Source organism: Pelophylax lessonae, assembly GCF_965119305.1.
Source record: "Pelophylax lessonae genome assembly, chromosome: 1".
NCBI classification, from domain to species: Eukaryota; Metazoa; Chordata; class Amphibia; order Anura; family Ranidae; genus Pelophylax; species Pelophylax lessonae.
In genome coordinates this window covers 34,070,519-34,089,411 of record NC_138768.1, presented here as the reverse complement: position 1 = coordinate 34,089,411, position 18,893 = coordinate 34,070,519, and the positions used below count along the sequence as shown (strand labels likewise).

The window sequence follows — 18,893 nt, the reverse complement described above, 5'->3', positions numbered from 1 at the left end:
TATTTTTTAATAACATTCAATTACAATATAATTTGTGTCGCAGTTGTATACGTTATATTGTTTTTTTGCTTTTTCCCTACGAAAGTGGAGTTACCCTTTAACTGCTTGCCGACCGCCCACAGTATATTTACTGCGGCAGTCATCCCCTCCTAGGCAAAGCGACGTAGTACTACGTCACTCGCCTAGGAGCCTGCAGGGGGCGAGCGCACGCCGCCGGAGCAGCGCTCCCGCCCCCGCACGTTCACTGAGGTCCCCGCGCGAGTGACCGGTCACTCACGATCTCCTGCTGGAGAGGGAGAAAGGCAGACGGCTGATGTAAACAAAGCCGCCTGTCAATCTCCCTGGTGTAACTGCAGAGATCATACGATCCTGCTATGTAGGATCGTATGTCTTTGTAGTTACATCAAAAGCCACGCCCCTTTACAGTTAGAATCACACCCCTAAGGATACACTTAACCCCTTGATCACTAATAAAGTTAACCCCTTCCCTGCCAGTGTCATTTTTACAGTAACAGTGCATATGTATAGCACTGATTACTGTAGTAATGTCACTGGTACCCCCCAAAAAAGTGTCAAAAATGTTAGTCAGGGGTCCGATCTGTCCGCCGCAATGTCGCAGTCCGGCAAAAAAAAAAAAAAAAAAAAAACACAGATCGCCGCCATTACTAGTTAAAAAAAGAACCAATAAAAATGACAAAAATCTTTCCCGTAGTTAGTAGACGCAATAACTTTTGCGCAAACCAATCAAAATACGCTTATTGCAATTTTTTTTACCAAACATATGTAGCAGAAAACAAATTGGCCTAAAATGTTAAAAAAAATTTTGATTTTTACATTTAATTTTGGGGAATTTCATATAAAAAAAATGTGAAAAATATTGTTATTTTTTCAAAATTTACGTTCTTTATTTGTTTATAGCGCAAAAAGTAAAAAAAAAAAAAAAAAAAAAAAAAATCGCACAGGTGATCAAATACCACCAAAAGAAAGCTCTGTTTGTGGGAAACAAAGGACGTCAATTTCATTTGGGTACAGCGTCGCACGACCGCGCAATTGTCCGTTAAAGTATACGCAGCGCCGAATCGTAAAATACCCCCTGGTCTTTGAGCAGCCAAATCCTCCGGGGCTTAAGTGGTTAAGTAATGGGTGCGCATGCATGGAATTGGTGGCGCATGCGCACCCAACACTCTGAGCTGCCTCAAGTCTTTGGAGATATAGGAGGTCCAAATCCCAGGAGTCTGAAGGAGGTGGGCAATACAGACTATATCAATCTTGAGAAAGATGGAAATGCACAGATGGCATCAGCTAAAATAAATTAATAAATAAAAAAATAGGGGGGGGGGTAATAAATAATATTAGACAATATGCAAAATAAAAGTACAAGTGCACTTTAAAGTAATTGGTTCTCTTTAGCCTCTCAGCTTTATAGCGAACACGCTTCCCCACTAGAGATGCATTCATTAGTTTAAGTGATTTATTCAGCAATGATTCTCAGAGCCATTACTGAGTCCCAATGCTCGCAGAGTGATTTTTCTGACTCTGGTTTATTATTTCTTCATTGAAGTCCAACAATAAAATTTACTTTTAATAAAAAAAGTTCTCCTTTTCATTACACAGCGATCAGATTATGTGATCAGTTTAGTGTTCAGCTGCGTCCTATAACCAGGCTGAACACTGAGCGCATTCTTACAATAGGCACTGTTTTCAATAAGGAGGGAACGCTGCCACCATCTGTTCAACACCAGTACTGCATGTGTGACAACACAGGTGCATAGAGATGTCCAAAAGGTGAGAAATCAGTTAAATGTCAGGTCCCATGTGGGCCAGCTGAATTATTTAATTGCATTTGTTAACTGATATGTTTCTCAGCAAAATGTTTAATTCACAAGTCTTGCTACTTTTAATTTTTTTTTTGCATAAATGATTTACTGAACTACTAAAACACTTCTATTTCACATGAATGTAGGTTATGTACACCTGCTCACAACTCCTTAGGGATAATCTCCAACCAGAACCTGGCAGAATTTTAAAACCCATCATTAGATATATGTTATGTGCAGCAAGCCAACTATGCTGAGGCTGAACTCCAGGAACAAAATGCTCATTTAAATATATTTCTGAATAACCACAAAGGATATAAGTCCACTTTGTGTGAACCAAACACTGTTGCAAACACAGATGTTATCTTGTAAAAGTATCAGTGACATCATCACTGTGCTGTAAAGAGCCTGTGTAGAGAGCAGAGCTGTGGGAGGGGATCAGCAGGACACTCACTACAGGCTGCCCATGTAAAATTACAGAAGGGGGCGGAGACAAGACCAGTCCCCCTGCACAAGGAGAGAGAGTAGCAGTGAGCGGTCTTTATTACAAGAAGTCTCACACTGGATGACTGCACAGATCTGGAAGAAATATACAAAGCACACCAAGATTCAAGAAGAATATTGGATTTAGACAAATGTATTTAAACAAAAGTCCAGAAAAGAACAGAAATGTCTGGGGTGAAGATCTGATAATCATGGACTTACCACTTGTATAGTTCCTGTGCTGGGGACATTGTACCCCTTCCTGCCGACACTGTCCAGGTCAATCACTCCCTATGGGTAGAACATAATAAAGAGAATTTTATGATCAGTGTGTCTTCTTCAATGCACTTCTGCTGCCAGACAGATAATGAAACATCAGCTGGAGGGTCCAAAGGGTGAGATCGAGAGAGAGAGAAAGAGATCGAGAGAGAGCGAGAAAGAGATCGAGAGAAATAGAGAGAGATCGAGAGAGATAGAGATCGCGAGAGAGAGAGATCGCGAGAGAGAGAGATCGCAAGAGAGAGAGAAAGAGATCGAGAGAGAGAGAGAGAAAGAGAGAGAGATCGAGCAAGAGAGAGAGAGAGAGAGAGAGAGAGAGAGAGAGAAAGAGAGAGAGATCGAGAGAGAGAGAGAGAGAGAGAAAGAGAGAGAGATCGAGAGAGAGAGAGAGAGAGAGAGAGAGAGAGAGAAAGAGAGAGAGAGATCGAGAGAGAAAGAGAGAGAGAGAGAGAGATCGAGAGAGAGAGAGATCGAGAAATCGAGAGAGAGAGAGAGAGAGAGAGAGAGAGAGAGAGAGAGAGAAAGAAATCGAGCGAGAGATCGAGCAAGAGGGATCCAGAGAGAGAAAGATCGAGAGAGAGAGAGATCGAGAGAGAGAGATCGAGAGAGAGAGAGAAAGAAATCGAGCGAGAGATCGAGCAAGAGGGATCCAGAGAGAGAAAGATCGAGAGAGAGATCGAGATCGAGAGATCGAGATCGAGATCGAGAGAGAGAGAGATCGAGATCGAGAGAGAGATAGAGAGAGAGAGAGAGATCGAGAGAGAGATCGAGAGAGATCGAGAGATCGAGAGAGATCGAGAGAGAGATCGAGAGAGATCTCGAGAGAGATCGAGAGAGATCGAGAGAGATCGAGAGAGATATCGAGAGAGAGAGAGAGATATCGAGAGAGAGAGAGAGAGAGAGATCGAGAGAGAGAGAGAGAGAGAGAGATCGAGAGAGAGAGAGAGATCGAGAGAGAGAGAGAGAGAGAGATCGAGAGATCGAGAGAGAGAGATCGAGAGATCGAGAGAGAGAGATCGAGAGAGAGAGATCGAGAGATCGAGAGAGAGAGCGCAAGATCGAGAGAGATCGAGCGAGATCGAGAGAGATCGAGCGAGATCGAGCGAGATCGAGAGAGAGAGATCGAGCGAGATCGAGAGAGAGAGATCGAGCGAGATCGAGAGAGAGAGATCGAGCGAGAGAGATCGAGCGAGAGAGAGAGATCGAGCGAGAGAGAGAGATCGAGAGAGAGAGAAAGACAGACATGGACAACCTGTGTCATACTTGGACTGGCAGAGAGAACACATCCCTCAGATCCTTGTACTGCTCTTACTCACCAGGAAAGGCGAGGGGGCGCTGTGCTCAGATATGTGGAAATAGGTGACCTCTACTGGCAAGGTGACGTGCTGGGGGCAGTATGAGCCGCTGGCACCAATCTCTGCAGTAAAGCCTTCAATCTGACCAGACGGAGCAAACCGGCCCCTCAGAATAGACTCCTGAGCAAAATAAATAAATAAATCAGATGAAATCTTTTCTGGCTTAGTGCAGAACACAGCAAACACCCACTCAGAGATCGGACGGGCCTTCTACAGATCCATTCCTGAGGTCACTTTCTTTCACGGCTTACCTCAAAGTTGCCAAGAAGGGATCGGCTGACGCATGACGTTGCCCAGTTGCCTGTACAGCCTCGGCCTGGCCCTTTCCTCAGACTGCGCAGCGTCCTCCTTAAAAAAGAAAGACATGAATTATTTAGACCTTTCTTAAAAAAAAGAACGCAAAAATATATTTAAAGGAAGTCCTGTGATCACTTAGTTTAGGACTGAGTCCTATATGGGGCCCATTTTCAAATCAAATGGAGATGACAATATAAAAAGCTATAGAGCAGCATCAGCAGGCGCACAGCAAAGGGAATTCCAAAACTCCCTCATTCATCAAGCCACAGGCGGCCTTTTATTAATGTACGCCAAATTAGCCCTCAGTCAATATGGTGTAATTTTAGCATGCCTTAGGTGCGACTTACCAGGCTAAACAGACAAAGCGGAGTCTTCTTTTTGCTTGGCCTGTTTAGCCTGGTTCCTAAGCGATAGTATATAGGTTACAGGCCGGCATCTATTAATAGTTGGCTGAGCTGGTGAACACTGAAATTAGGTAGAAGCTTTTAAATCTGTTTTTAATAATAAGTGTTTAATTTTACCGTGACCTTTGACTAAAGTGCTAGTTAGTCTACACACTGAAGACTTCTGCCGCATGGGGGTGTACACAGATGTGGGGACCCGATCAAGAGGACTTGTATTTATTGCTGCATTGCTTGATCCAACGTGTTTGCTGGTTTCCCAGTTCCCCCCTGGACTGGTATTTTGCATGTTTAGCATGCTAGCAAGCATGCCTCAAGTGCAATTTCAGCTTGATGAACGCTAGTCAAAATTTAGAGTGGGGATTGCTTGCGGCTTGCCAGGAGAACCTAACCCACAACTTTGCTCATCTTCTATAATGGAGAGCGGTGGGATTGTCACTTACGATTTCAGGCGGAGTCCCCTCTTCAACCTTCTGCTGGTGCAGTCCGACGGGCTCTGGAGGAAAGCAAAAAAGGGTCAGTTTTTGGGGGACACAACTGAGGAACCATCACCAGGAGAATCCAAAATAGAGCTCAGTCCTGTCAAGGGATAGTCTATGGTGGGCCGGTAATAAAGTGCAGCCTACCCAAAAACGTTACATTGGCCATTAACTGGTACCCTGACTCTGGGGAGGGCTGCTTTGGAAGGACATTTGGTGGCGATTATGGGCAGGTTACAGTGGTGACACCTCCACAACGCCAAAATCGCCTACGCTGATCTCCCGCTGGACAGACTGCTGCAAAATCTTGATTGCCAATTGGGAGAGAGAGCAACAGTTAAGCCATTAGGTGATGAAAAAGGAGTTGGGTTTTTCACTAGCACATTGTCACCTTGGTCCGAAATTCAGTCCCTTATGGCACTTTTCCACTGCAAGTACCGGCTCGGCTCCACTCGGCCCTGCTTGGCTCGGTTTGGTTTTCCACTGCATGGCACCGCATGGTACGGTGTTGGAACGGTTCGGTACGGTTTACTTTTCCACTAAAGTAGTAAGTGGGTGGGATAACAACGATTCTCTGACCAATCAGTGGCTAGTAGTGACAAACAGTCAAGGCTGCAAGCAAAGGATTGTGGGATATGGTATCAGTACCGCCCTCTTGGAACCACAACCGAGGTGGTACTGTTTAAGCGAGCCGCACCGTTCTGTTATATGTAGTGGAAAAGCGCCACCGTACTGAACCGAGCCGTTCCAACACCGTACCATCCGGTACCAGCAGTGGAAAAGCACAAAAGCGAGCCGAACCGTTGGGTTCCATGCAGTGGAAAAGCGCTATTAGTTGAGAAATTCAACTAGTTTCAGAGAGGCACACAGAGGTGGATAATAGCATGTATCTTGTGCTCTCTACTCCAAGCTGGATACACACTATACAACTTTTGTTGTTTGATTTCCTTTAGATTTACCTTCAACTATGTAGTGGGGAGGGCCTGCCTGATTGCATATACATTGAAAGTGTTTAGGTTTGAACTCATATTATATGGTTTTGGTAAATCTAAAGGAAAACATCTAAAGACAATTGTATAGTGTGTGTCCAACTTTAGTCAGGACTTTTTAGATGTTAAAGGCAGAACTTCATGTATGGTTTGCATTGAATACTGTTAAGGAAAGCAGTATTTGAACCCCTGCAGATTTTGTAAGTTTGCCCTCTGACAAAGAAATGATCAGTCTATAATTTTAATGGTCGGTTTATTTTAACAGTGAGAGACAGAATACCAACAAAAATATCCAGGAAAATGCATTTCAAAAAAGTTATAAATTGATTTGCATTTTAATGAGTGAAATAAGTATTTGATCCCCTATCAGTCAGCAAGATTTCTGGCTCCCAGGTGTCTTCTATACAGGTAACAAGCTGAGACTAGGAGCACTCTCTTAAAGGGAGTGCTCCTAATCTCAGCTTGTTACCTGTATAAAAGACACCTGTCCACAGAAGCAATCAGATTCCAATCTCTTCACCATGGCCAAGACCGGAGAGCTGTCCAAGGATGTCAGGGACAAGATTGTAGACCTACACAAGGCTGGAATGGGCTACAAGACCATCGCCAAGCAGCTTGGTGAGAGGGTGACAACAGTTGGTGATATTATTCCCAAATGGAAGAAACACAAAATAATTGCCAATCTCCCTCAGTCTGGGGTTCCATGGAAGATCTCACCTCGTGGAGTTTCAATGATAATGAGAACAGTGAGGAATCAGCCCAGAACTACATGGGAGAATCTTGTCAATGATCTCAAGGCAGCTGGGACCATAGTCACCAAGAAAACATTGGTAACACACTACAACATGAAGGACTGAAATCAACCCTTCAGCGCCCGCAGGGTCCCCCTGCTCAAGAAAGCACATGTACAGGTCCATCTGAAGTTTGCGAATGAACATCTGAATGATTCAGAGGAGAACTGGGTGAAAGTGTTGTGGTCAGATGAGACCAAAATCAAGCTCTTTGGCATCAACTCAACTGGCCGTGTGAGGAGGAGGAGGAATGTTGCCTATGAACCCAAGAACACCATCCCCACCGTCAAACATGGAAGTGGAAACATCTATACTTTGGGGTGTTTTTCTGCTAAGGGGACAGGACAACCCCACCGCATTGAAAGGGACGATGGGACGGGGCCATGGGTTAGAACCTCCTTCCCTCAGCTAGGGCACTGAAAATGGGTTGTAGATGGGTATTCCAGCAGGACAATGACCCAAAACTCACAGCAACGGCAACAAAGGAGAGGCACAAGAAGAAGCACAGTGGCCTTTCCCATAGAAAATATGCGGAGGGAGCTGAAGGTTCGAGTTACCAAACGTCAGCCTCGAAACCTTAATGGACTTGGGGAGAGGATCTGCAAAGAGCAGTGTTGCAAAATCCCTCCTGAGAGGTGTGCAAACCTGGTGACCAACTACAAGAAACATCTGACCTCCGCTTGCCAACGAGGGTTTTGCCACCAAGTAGTAAGTCATGTTTTGTGAAGGGGTCAAATACTTTATTTCACTCATTAAAATGCAAATCAATTTATAACTTTTTTTAAATGAGTTTTTCTGGATAATTTTGTGGTTATTCGGTCTCTTACTGTTAAAATAAACCGACCAAAAACATTGCAGACTGATCATTTGTCAGTAGGCAAATGTGCAAAATCAGCAGGGGATCAAATACTTTTTTCACCTCACTGTAGTTGCATTGGTCCAATACATATTCCATACCTGTAGGAACGTTTTGGATGGGGAGAATCACTGTAGTAGGCGCCGCTACAACATTTATCACCCTGGCTTTCCAGGTCCCCAGGGTGCCATGCTGCCTAGTGACCACAGGGGGGGGTCACTGGTTGGGCACAGCCACCATTCACAGGACGCCTTGCAGTTTATATTGATTGGTTAGGGCAGTTACATCAGCACAGGACATGGAAGACCATAGCAATCATTGTACCAGCGGGTACTATTCCAGAGATTCTCCGATTCCACAGGAAATATGTATGATCCATCCTGAACAATCCCGCAGGTAAGGAGTTATAACATCACCCTGACTTTACTTGTTGCATGCTTGTTCCCGGTCAGTGACTTAAGTGTAGAAACCAGAGGCAGCCAGGGAAATAGCATTTTTTGGCAGTAATGGCGGCCTTTCTCCGTACAGGTTCAATTTTGATACAGCAGAGCACAATTACAGAAATGGGCTTGAAGAAATTTCAAAAATTATACTGTCAATAATTAAAAAAAAAAGAAAAAAAAATTACTTTTAGTTTTGCCACACATCATAAATGTATAATAAAGTGGTGACTAGGTGGCTGGGGGTGGGATTGCCATCATCCCTGCATAGATTACAAAACAATGATGAAATCCTCAAATATTGTTTTTTTTTTAAGGCAATCAAGACAATAAATAAAAAATTATATTTATTTTATTAGAAAAAGTAAAAACAAAGCACAATCATGATTAAAATAGCACGCACATCATACGTGAATTTTTTATGCCACATATTTACGCAGTGGTTTTGCCAACACATTTATTTTTGGGAAAAAAAAAATTTAATGAGTAGAAACAAATCACAATATATACCCCGATTTTTTTGTATAATATTAATAAAAAAATGATGTCACGCCAAGTAAATAGATACCTAACATGTCGCCCTTTAAGGCAATCAAGACAATAAATAAAAAAATTATATTCATTTTATTAGAAAAAGTAAAAACAAAAAAAGCACAATCATGATTAAAATAGCACGCACATCATACATGTTTGGGAGAAAAAAAAAAAAAAAAAGCAAGAACAGGAACAAAAAAGTTAAAAAATAAAGTTTCAATAAAAAAAAAAAAAAAAAAAAAACGCAGACAAACTAGACTTCCCTCTCTTAATAAAATTGATCTAGTTGAAGGAGAAGTGAAGCTAAAAAAGTATATATTTTTTTAAAGAAGGATGTAATAATTAAAAAAAAAAAAAATGACGACAAAGAACAATGTTACAATTTTCCAAACTTTTTATTCCGGATGGAATATTTTTTTCCAAATTTCTTCAGCTCATTGACCCTCAAAAATGTATTATATAATTATGAAAATGTTTTTATATTTTATTTATGTTTTTATTTATGTTTTTAAAATGCTATTACAGTTTTAAATCATAAGCTTAAAAAAAAAAAAAAAGAAAAAAATGAAAACATTTGAAAATTAAAAAAAAAAAAAATTAAAAAGGAGAAAAATATTTAACTAATCTTTATTTTCCCAAAACAGTTTATATTATTAATACAACTATAGATTAGTATGGGGACTGTACAGAGACCTCAATTGACCCCAAACGACCTTTGGATAGTACACTTGAGCATCAATAGCGACTACTTTGGGGAGCCAAGCCTTAGAAGAAATATATTTAGAAGAAGACCAGAAACTGCTTTTCAAAGTGTAGAAAGGACCATCTTCAATAAACAATAACCCCGATATTCATATAAAAGGACCCCAAATCTGATTGGCAGATAACATACAGCTCCGCATTCTCCACATTTTATCAGTCTAGCAGATTTATTTTCCAAATATGAAAGAGGAACACCCCAGCGAGCACCTACCAGTGTAAGATCCATGGCTCCCCGTACCAGCTTCCGTCTGTGCCCACTGCAGGCTCCACAGGGGCCCGAAGTTCCTTCCTGACAGGGCCACATTGCAGAGGTGACCCTGCACCCACAAAGCCAGTCCTGCTATCCATTATGACCGGACTCTGTGCTGAGCCCAGTGTAGGGTGTTCTGTATTGTGCTCACCTACCTGCCCATCACACACCTGTGACACAGGGAGGGGGAATTTTCCAGGGAGGGAAGACAATGGGGGACAGGCCTGTAAAAGCCCAGCATGGACTTCACATTACAGGATGACTGTCCACCAGGGTGGATTGGATTTAAATCACCAGTAAAAAGGCTCGATTTTATTCAACTCAATTTAAATCATCATTTTTAAAGAGCAACTGTCATCCCTGTCTCTGACTCACTGTTGACTCATCGACCGTCCCATTCACTTTAATGGGACGGCTGGTGATGCGGCAGTGACACAACAAGGTGAGGGATGTGGCGGCAGCAGGTGATTGGATGCCCGCTAACAGGCGCTGCCATGATGGATCTGAAATGACAGGTGCTCTTTAAATGTAAGGACTAAGCGCCGGTTCACACTGGCGCGACGCTACTTCCCGGGGCGACCTCCGAGATCGCGGTGCGAGCAGCGCGCCGCGACCTCGGAGCGGCCGCCACAGACTTCATAACATTGAAGTCTATGGCGGTCGCCTCCTGGTCGCCCCAAAGAAGCTCCGGACCCTTTTTCTAGGTCGGAGCGACTTGTGTCGCTCCTATTAAAACGGGTCCGTAGCTTCCCTATGGGAGGCGGCCTGCGGCGACCTGTGAGGCGACCAGGTCGCCTCACAGGTCGCCCTAGTGTGAACCGGGGCTCATTGTTGCTGGTAGTTTTAGAATCTTTATTATTTGCAAACAAAATAAAGGTTTCCTATTCAGTCCCGGTTCACACTGAGGCGACCTGTGAGGCAACCTGGTCGCCTCACAGGTCGCCGTAGGTCGCCTCCCATAGGGAAGCTGCGGACCCGTTCTAATAGGAGCGACACAAGTCGCTCCGACTTAGAAAAAGGGTCCGGAGCTTCTTTGGGGCGACCAGGAGGCGACCGCCATAGACTTCAATGTTATGAAGTCCGTGGCGGCCGCTCCGAGGTCGCGGCGCACTGCTCGCACCGCGACCTCGAAGGTCGCGGTGCGAAGTAGCGTCGCCCCTATGTGAACGGGGCCTTAGAATAATAACCTGTCAGTTTAGTATAACAGCAATATCAGAACCGATAAAAAAAAAAAAAAAGATTTTTTTTAACCACTTGCCTACTGGGCACTTTCACCCCCTTCCTGCCCAGGCCAATTTTCAGCTTTCAGCGCTATCACGCTTTGAATGACAATTGCGCCGTCATGCTACACTGTACCCATATGACATTTTTATCATTTTTTTCACACAAATAGAGATTTCTTTTGGTGGTATTTAATCATCTCTGGGTTTTTTATTTCTTACAAAAAAAAAAAAGTAAATTTTGAAAATAAATCGGCTGATCGGCTCTGCTCCTTCCTCACACGCAGTCTCTGTGTGAGGAAAGAGAGCTGGCGATGAGAGATGATCTCATATGTTTACGTATGAGATCATCTCTCATTGCATGGGCTGATCACGTGGTAAATGGCCGCTGTGATTGGCCATTCACCACGATCTGTGATTGGCTGTGTCCAAGGGAGACGGCCGACACAGATTTTCCCCGATGCGCGCTCGCGGGGAGCCTGTCTCTGGGAGGCCGTATAAAGACGGCCTCCCGGAAATTAGAGTCCGTGCTGTAGCCGTACTTCGGCTATAGTGCGGACCGGAAGAAGTTAAATTGTTTTAAAAAAACATCATTGATTTTTTTATCTACTCTGCTGTCCAGCCAAGTCTCCACTCTGTGGCTGGGATTTAGTCTATTGCTGGCCACGGGATTGGAGTTTAGATAGAGATTACAATATTTCATACAATAAACAAAAAAAAGAAGAAAAATGTTTTGATACAAAACAGGTTAGAAAACAAAAAATATTATAATATATATTTTAGGCAGTGGTCATCTTAGAGGTGTGTTTGGGGTCATGTTGGAATACTGTCCTGCGGCCCAGTCTCTGAAGGGAGGGGATCATGCTCTGCTTCAGTATGTCACAGTACATGTTGGCATTCATGGTTCCCTCAATGATCTGTAGCTCCCCAGTGCCGGCAGCACTCATGCAGCCCCAGACCATGACATCCCACCACCATGCTTGACTGTAGGGAAGACACTCTTGTCTTTGTACTCCTCACCTGGTTGCCGCCACACATGCTTGACACCATCTGAACTAAATAAGTTTATCTTGGTCTCATCAGACCACAGGACATGGTTCCAGTAATCCATGTCCTTAGTCTGCTTGTATTCAGCAAACTGTTTGTGGGATTTCTTGTGCATCATCTTTAGAAGAAGCTTCCTTCTGGGATGACAGCCATGCAGACCAATTTGATGCAGTGTGCGGCGTATGGTCTGAGCACTGACAGGCTGACCCCCCACCCCTTCAACCTCTGCAGCAATGCTGGCAGCACTCATACGTCTAATTCCCAAAAACAACCTCTGGATATGACGCTGAGCACCTGCACTCAACTTCTTTGGTCGCCCATGGCGAGGCCTGTTCTGAGTGGAACCTGTCCTGTTAGACTGCTGTATGGTCTTGGCCACCGTGCTGCAGCTCAGTTTCAGGGTCTTGGCAATCTTCTTATAGCCTAGGACATCTTTATGTAGAGCAACAATTCTTTTTTTCAGATCCTCAGCGAGTTCTTTGCCATGAGGTGCCATGTTGAACTTCCAGTGACCAGTATGAGAGAGTGAGAGCGATAACACCAAATTTACCACACCTGCTTCCCATTCACACCTGAGACCTTGTAACACTAATGAGTCACATGACACCGGGGAGGGAAAATGGCTAATCGGGCCCAATTTGGACATTTTGACTTAGGGGTGTACTCACTTTTGTTGCCAGCAGATTAGACATTAATGGCTGTGTGTTGAGTTATTTTGAGGGGACAGCAAATTTACACTGTTATACAAGCTGTACACTCACTACTTTACATTGTAGCAAAGTGTAATTTCTTCAGTGTTGTCACATGAAAAGATATAATAAAATATTTACAAGAATGTGAGGGGTGTACTCACTTTTGTGAGATACTATGTGTGTGTGTATTATTATATATATACACATCTACACACAAAAAAAAAAAATATATATATATATATATATATATATATATATATATATATATATATATTACACATATACACACACAAATAAAATATTTTTATAATAACATTTATAATTATGATTTAATTTTTTATTTCAATCCATTTTTATTTGTATAATTTTTTTTTTTTAAGGGCCCATTTACATGAATTTTGAGGCTTTTGTGTGTGTTTTTTCCCCCCACATGCAGAGACAGTGGCCGGGGGTGCACACAAGCCACGGCAGGAATTTTACTCCCCACGCTCCCCCCCCCCCCCCCCAAGTGAATTGGGCCACTCTGCAACTGTAATTGCAGCACGCTTCTATGGGGCTCATTTGAATGAGCCCTTAAAAGCCGGATCACGTGTTTTTTGCCACTTTAGGCCCCTTTCACACCTGTCCGTTCCACAGACGGACTGCGTTTTGTCTCAGCGGGGATCGATTCGGGGGGTGGCCACAATGAGAGCGATTGGAGCTGTCAAATTGAAGCACTGATGGCGGAGCCGATATGCTGGGCTCCACCCCTTTGTTCTGTGCACAGACAAACAGCCAATGGCCTGGGAGGAAAGTGGGAGGAGGCAGGACCAATTGGAACTACTTTATGTGCACCCACAGTGGTGTATAATAAACCTGAATTATACTCCGCTGTGGGTACACATACAGTAGTTACAATTCTTCCCGCCCCCTGCCACCTTCCTCCCTGGACAGCAAAGTATACAAGCTGCCGACATTGCGGTTTGTCTGTGCATGGGACAAAGGGGCGGAGCCCCACATATCGGCCCCGCCCATTCCTGACAGTGCTTCAATTTGACAGCTCCAATCACTCATTGTGGCTGCCCCCAGCTTGCCCACCAATCCCTGGCTGGCTGTGCTGGATAGATGTTACACTGCTGCATGTCTTGCTATAGGCTGCACTCATTTATTTTTCATCGGATGCCGCCATTCTTCCCTCGGCTCCTGTGTGCTGCTAATCAAGATTTTAAGATAAGTGTGCTATATTTAATGCACTCCGGAACCTTGCACCCCGTATGTAACACTCTCCTGAACCTTGCACTCTGTAGGTAACACACTCCTGAACCTTGCACCCTGTGCGTAAGGCACTCCTGAACCTTGCACCCTGTGCGTAAGGCACTCCTGAACCTTGCACCCTGTGTACAAGGCACTCCTGAACCTTGCACCCTGTGTACAAGGCACTCCTGAACCTTGCACCCTGTGTACAAGGCACTCCTGAACCTTGCACCCTGTGTACAAGGCACTCCTGAACCTTGCACCCTGTGCGTAAGGCACTCCTGAACCTTGCACCCTGTGCGTAAGGCACTCCTGAACCTTGCACCCTGTGCGTAAGGCACTCCTGAACCTTGCACCCTGTGCGTAAGGCACTCCTGAACCTTGCACCGTGTACAAGGCACTCCTGAACCTTGCACCCTGTGTACAAGGCACTCCTGAACCTTGCACCCTGTGTACAAGGCACTCCTGAACCTTGCACCCTGTGTACAAGGCACTCCTGAACCTTGCACCCTGTACAAGGCACTGCTGAACCTTGCCCCCTGTTCCAGGCACTCCTGAACCTTGCCCCCTGTTCCAGGCACTGCTGAACCTTGCACCCTGTATGTAAGGCACTCCTGAACCTTGCACCCTGTACAAAATTCACAAATCCTTCCACACTTAGTGTAACACTCTTCCACGGTTTGTGCAAAACCATTTGTAATGGAAGCTTTTTATTTATTTTTTAAATTAATTATTGTACTAGGGTTTGTCTCCTTGCGACTCCAGCTTGTGGCACAGAAGTCATAAGTACAAGGAAGCGTGTTTGTTTTAAGCATTTGGCCATACCCGTTTTGCCACGCTACGTGCGCCACAGATCACTTCCCCTCTCAAGTGTCCCTCATTCTGAAGTTCAAAAGTTGGGAGGTATGGGGCTATAGTATGCCGTTTGCACACCAGCTCTGTATAGAGCGCAGGAGCTGCTGGAGTTAACTTTCCAAGGACCACCTAGCAACCAATCACCTGCTGGGTAACTTGGAAAGTTAACTCCGGCAGCTCCCGCACTCTATTCAGAACTGGTGTATCTTTCTACCGGTTCTGCCTCTGTCCTGCTCCGCTCTCTTCTGTCGCCCCTTTGCATGCTTGAATCCGGTAGGAAGGGGCAGTGCTGTGGGGGGGTTGTGTAATGCAATAGAGGTCCAGAGGTGGGGGGGGGGGGTGTGTGTATTGTGCAGTGTTCCAGAGGTGTGGGGAGCTGTGTAATGCAAAAGGGGTCCAGGAGGTGTGGGGGTGTGGCTGTATAATGTAAAGGGTTGCAGAGGTGCGTTGGGGGGGGGGGGGGGAAGCTGTGTAAAGTGTTCCAGAAGTTTTTGGGGGGGCTGTGTAATGCAAAAAGGGTCCAGGTGGTATGAGGGAGGGGGGGTGAGGCTGTGTAAAGGGGTCCAGTAGGTGTGGGGGGAGGGTGGTAATGGGGTCCACACGCTCTCAGCCTGCTCTGCACATGCTCAGTTGCTCTCTATATTTAGACATTTTTAGGCACTGCTGAGTTAGTAGAGGCCGATCTGCTGACAGCCTTAAAGCAGAATTAAACCCCCCTATCCTTTACAGCCAAGGAAGCTGCTTCTATTTGAACTGCACCTGCCATGGTGCTGTACATGTGATCAGTGATGACACCAGCCATTTGATGGGTTGATAGTGTTGTTGAGGACACAAGCAAATGAGAGTTGTCAATCCCGGCATTCCAGGAATGTAACCTTTTGAAACCGTTAAATCGATGGGTTTATTTCCGATTTATGATTTACTGCTGCTCAGGGGCTCTGGGCTTCAGCAAGATGGCAGCCTCCAGCAAGAACAAACAGGAGCCATGCTGAAGGCAATTTACAGCACACAATTTTGGTAGCATAATTATTAATGTGGAATGTTATGTTCCTTCCTTAAGAACATTATTTCTTTTTTATCAAGTTGTTATGGGTAAAGTTCCACTTTAAAGTCCCTGAATTTCATCCCATACAGTCCCTGTAGGAAAAAGTGAGGAAAAATGAGTGTAAAAGTGAGAAGCAGCACAGTACATGAAGCCGTTTGATGGGAGAAGAGAGCAGAGCAACAGAGAGATGGGCTCATTATTGTGCCGCTTCTTCTTTCACTGTCCAGTCAGAGGGTAGGGGGGTGGGTCTGGGACAATCTGGGCTCAGAGGAAGTGTGTTGAATAATGCTGACCTTAAAACTGAGGACATCTAGTGGCAGAAAAAAAAAAAGTATTGCAGGGAAGATATCTGGATTGAAGGTGAATATTGCAGCAAAAGGTGCTTATATCTAATAATAGGAGACATCCAGTGCAGGATGCAGAGTAGCTTTCCATAGAGAACGATGGGTACCAGCACCGCTGATCAGGCAGTACAGCCAGCCCTCCTGTACTGGGCCCCATCAGTTCAAAAGAAGGGCCTGGGCACCTGCTGAGCAAGAAGTCCAGCTGTACTTACTTATTGCAGACACCAATCCTCCTCTTCTGCCTGCTCTTACAACGCTGCCAGCTTCTCCTTCTCCATCCGGCTGCACTGCAAGGCGATTGGTTCTAGCAAATGCATCCCTCCTTCCATCTGCTGTCCTGGCCCCCCTGTGTGCCCCTTTTCCCTGCAGCGCTGCCAGCTTCCTTCCTCTCCCGCTGGCAGCTGCTGCAGCCACACAGGGGATGTCTCAGGATGGAGAGTTGGGGGAAGGGGCTGGTAAATACATAATTTACTGGCTCCTTCCTTTCCTGAATGAACACAGTGAGCGATAGGTACCAATCTCTCCTGTGTCCATTCATCACCGAAAACTGTGCTTTCGTTTGTGAATGAGCAGGAAGCCTCGGAGTGCTTCCTATCCATTCATCTGTGCAGCTGAGGCCACTGAGAAAAGGAAGGATACATTTTAGTAGGGATCGACCGACAGAGATGTATAGTAACTAAGTAGAACTACATCACTACTGTACTTAAGTACGGAAAGGCGGTATCTGTACTTTCCTGGAGTAGAATTTTTTTCTCCTACTTCCACTTTTACTTCACTACATTTTTCCAATGATTTCAATACTTCTACTCCGATATTTTTTTTTTTTGTGCTGCATAGTTACTCGTTACTATTATAAAAATTACCACTGCCAGAACAGTAGATGGCAGGTTTCATGAAGTTCAAAACATGTTTATTATCAGCGCATACGAAAATAAATGCTACTGTATGTATAAATAAAAGCTGCATTTGAAATAATAAAAAACAATATGATGTTCAAACTGTTGACTTCTTTTTTTAATAACTACATAACACAGTACTTGTACTTTTACTTTCAGTACTTGAGTAGCAAAATTTTTTAAAAAACTACTTGCAATACTTAACAAAAAATGTTAAATACTTTAGTACTTCTACTCAAGTCACTTTTTGATCGAGCACTTCCACTTCTACTCAAGTCACTTTTTGATCAAGCACTTGTACTTTTACTCAAGTATGGGTTTCAAGTACTTTATACAACTCTGTCGACCGATATCAGTTTTTCATTGCCGATACCGATATTTTGGCCAACGCATATTGGTATCGGCTGATATTTTCATACATTTAAAAAAAAAAATGGCAGGTACTCTGGTGGAGAGATCTGGGGGTCTAAAAGACCCCAAACCCCTTTTGGGGCAGAGTACCCCGGAAGTGATGTCATGACATCACTTCCGGGTTTTTGCATGGAGACCCGATTAGAGCCAAATGCAGCTTGATCGGGTCTTCGGCGGCCGTGCAGGCTGGTTGCACGGGTCTCCTGGTGAGCCGGCGAAAGGCAGCAAGAGGGGGGACGTCCCCTCCTTGTAATGACAGCCGAGTGGCTTCTCAGCCACATCCGTTGTCATTATAAGACAGCTGACCATCGGCTATGGACGCCGGTACCGGGGTAATGCCTCTAGCTGCAGCCATCACTCCGGTACAAGCACTTTCCGAAATATCGGCAATATCGGTAACCTCAGGGGCCGATTCCGATATATCGGGGAAAGTGCATATTGGCCCTGCCGATAATCGGTCGATCCCTAAAATCTAGGTCTTCAGTAACATTCGACTAGAGTAGGGGGCCTTGTCAGGTAGGCTTTATGGGGCCCCGTCAGGTAGGCTTTATGGGGCCCCGTCAAGTAGGCTTTATGGGGCCCCCGTCAAGTAGGCTTTATGGGGCCCCCGTCAAGTAGGCTTTATGGGGCCCCCGTCAAGTAGGCTTTATGGGGCCCCCGTCAAGTAGGCTTTATGGGGCCCCCGTCAAGTAGGCTTTATGGGGCCCCCGTCAAGTAGGCTTTATGGGGCCCCCGTCAAGTAGGCTTTATGGGGCCCCCGTCAGGTAGGCTTTATGGGGCCCCCGTCAGGTAGGCTTTATGGGGCCCCCGTCAGGTAGGCTTTATGGGGCCCCCGTCAGGTAGGCTTTATGGGGCCCCCGTCAGGTAGGCTTTATGGGGCCCCCGTCAGGTAGGCTTTATGGGGCCCCCGTCAAGTAGGCTTTATGGGGCCCCCGTCAGGTAGGCTTTATGGGGCCCCCGTCAGGTAGGCTTTATGGGGCCCCGTCAGGTAGGCTTTATGGGGCCCCGTCAAGTAGGCTTTATGGGGCCTCGTCAAGTAGGCTTTATGGGGCCCCGTCAAGTAGGCTTTATGGGGCCCCGTCAAGTAGGCTTTATGGGGCCCCGTCAAGTAGGCTTTATGGGGCCCCGTCAAGTAGGCTTTATGGGGCCTCGTCAAGTAGGCTTTATGGGGCCTCGTCAAGTAGGCTTTATGGGGCCCCGTCAGGTAGGCTTTATGGGGCCCCGTCAGGTAGGCTTTATGGAGCCCCGTCAGGTAGGCTTTATGGGGCCCCGTCAAGTAGGCTTTATGGGGCCCCGTCAAGTAGGCTTTATGGGGCCCCGTCAAGTAGGCTTTATGGGGCCTCGTCAAGTAGGCTTTATGGGGCCCCGTCAGGTAGGCTTTATGGGGCCCCGTCAGGTAGGCTTTATGGAGCCCCGT

General features: G+C 45.4%; 1 protein-coding gene across 1 annotated transcript in view; it reads right to left on the bottom strand.

Moving 5' to 3' along the window:
* The window catches only part of ATOSB (atos homolog B), a 72,741-nt gene that overhangs the window by 10,146 nt on the left and 43,702 nt on the right, over window positions 1–18,893 (bottom strand). Inside the window, exons 4-7 of the mRNA XM_082256366.1 lie at window positions 5,076–5,128; window positions 4,186–4,282; window positions 3,896–4,054; window positions 2,523–2,591 (exon numbers count right to left, since the gene is read on the bottom strand). Coding sequence (XP_082112492.1) covers window positions 2,523–2,591; window positions 3,896–4,054; window positions 4,186–4,282; window positions 5,076–5,128 — 378 coding nt within the window. The remainder of the gene's footprint in view (window positions 1–2,522; window positions 2,592–3,895; window positions 4,055–4,185; window positions 4,283–5,075; window positions 5,129–18,893) is intronic.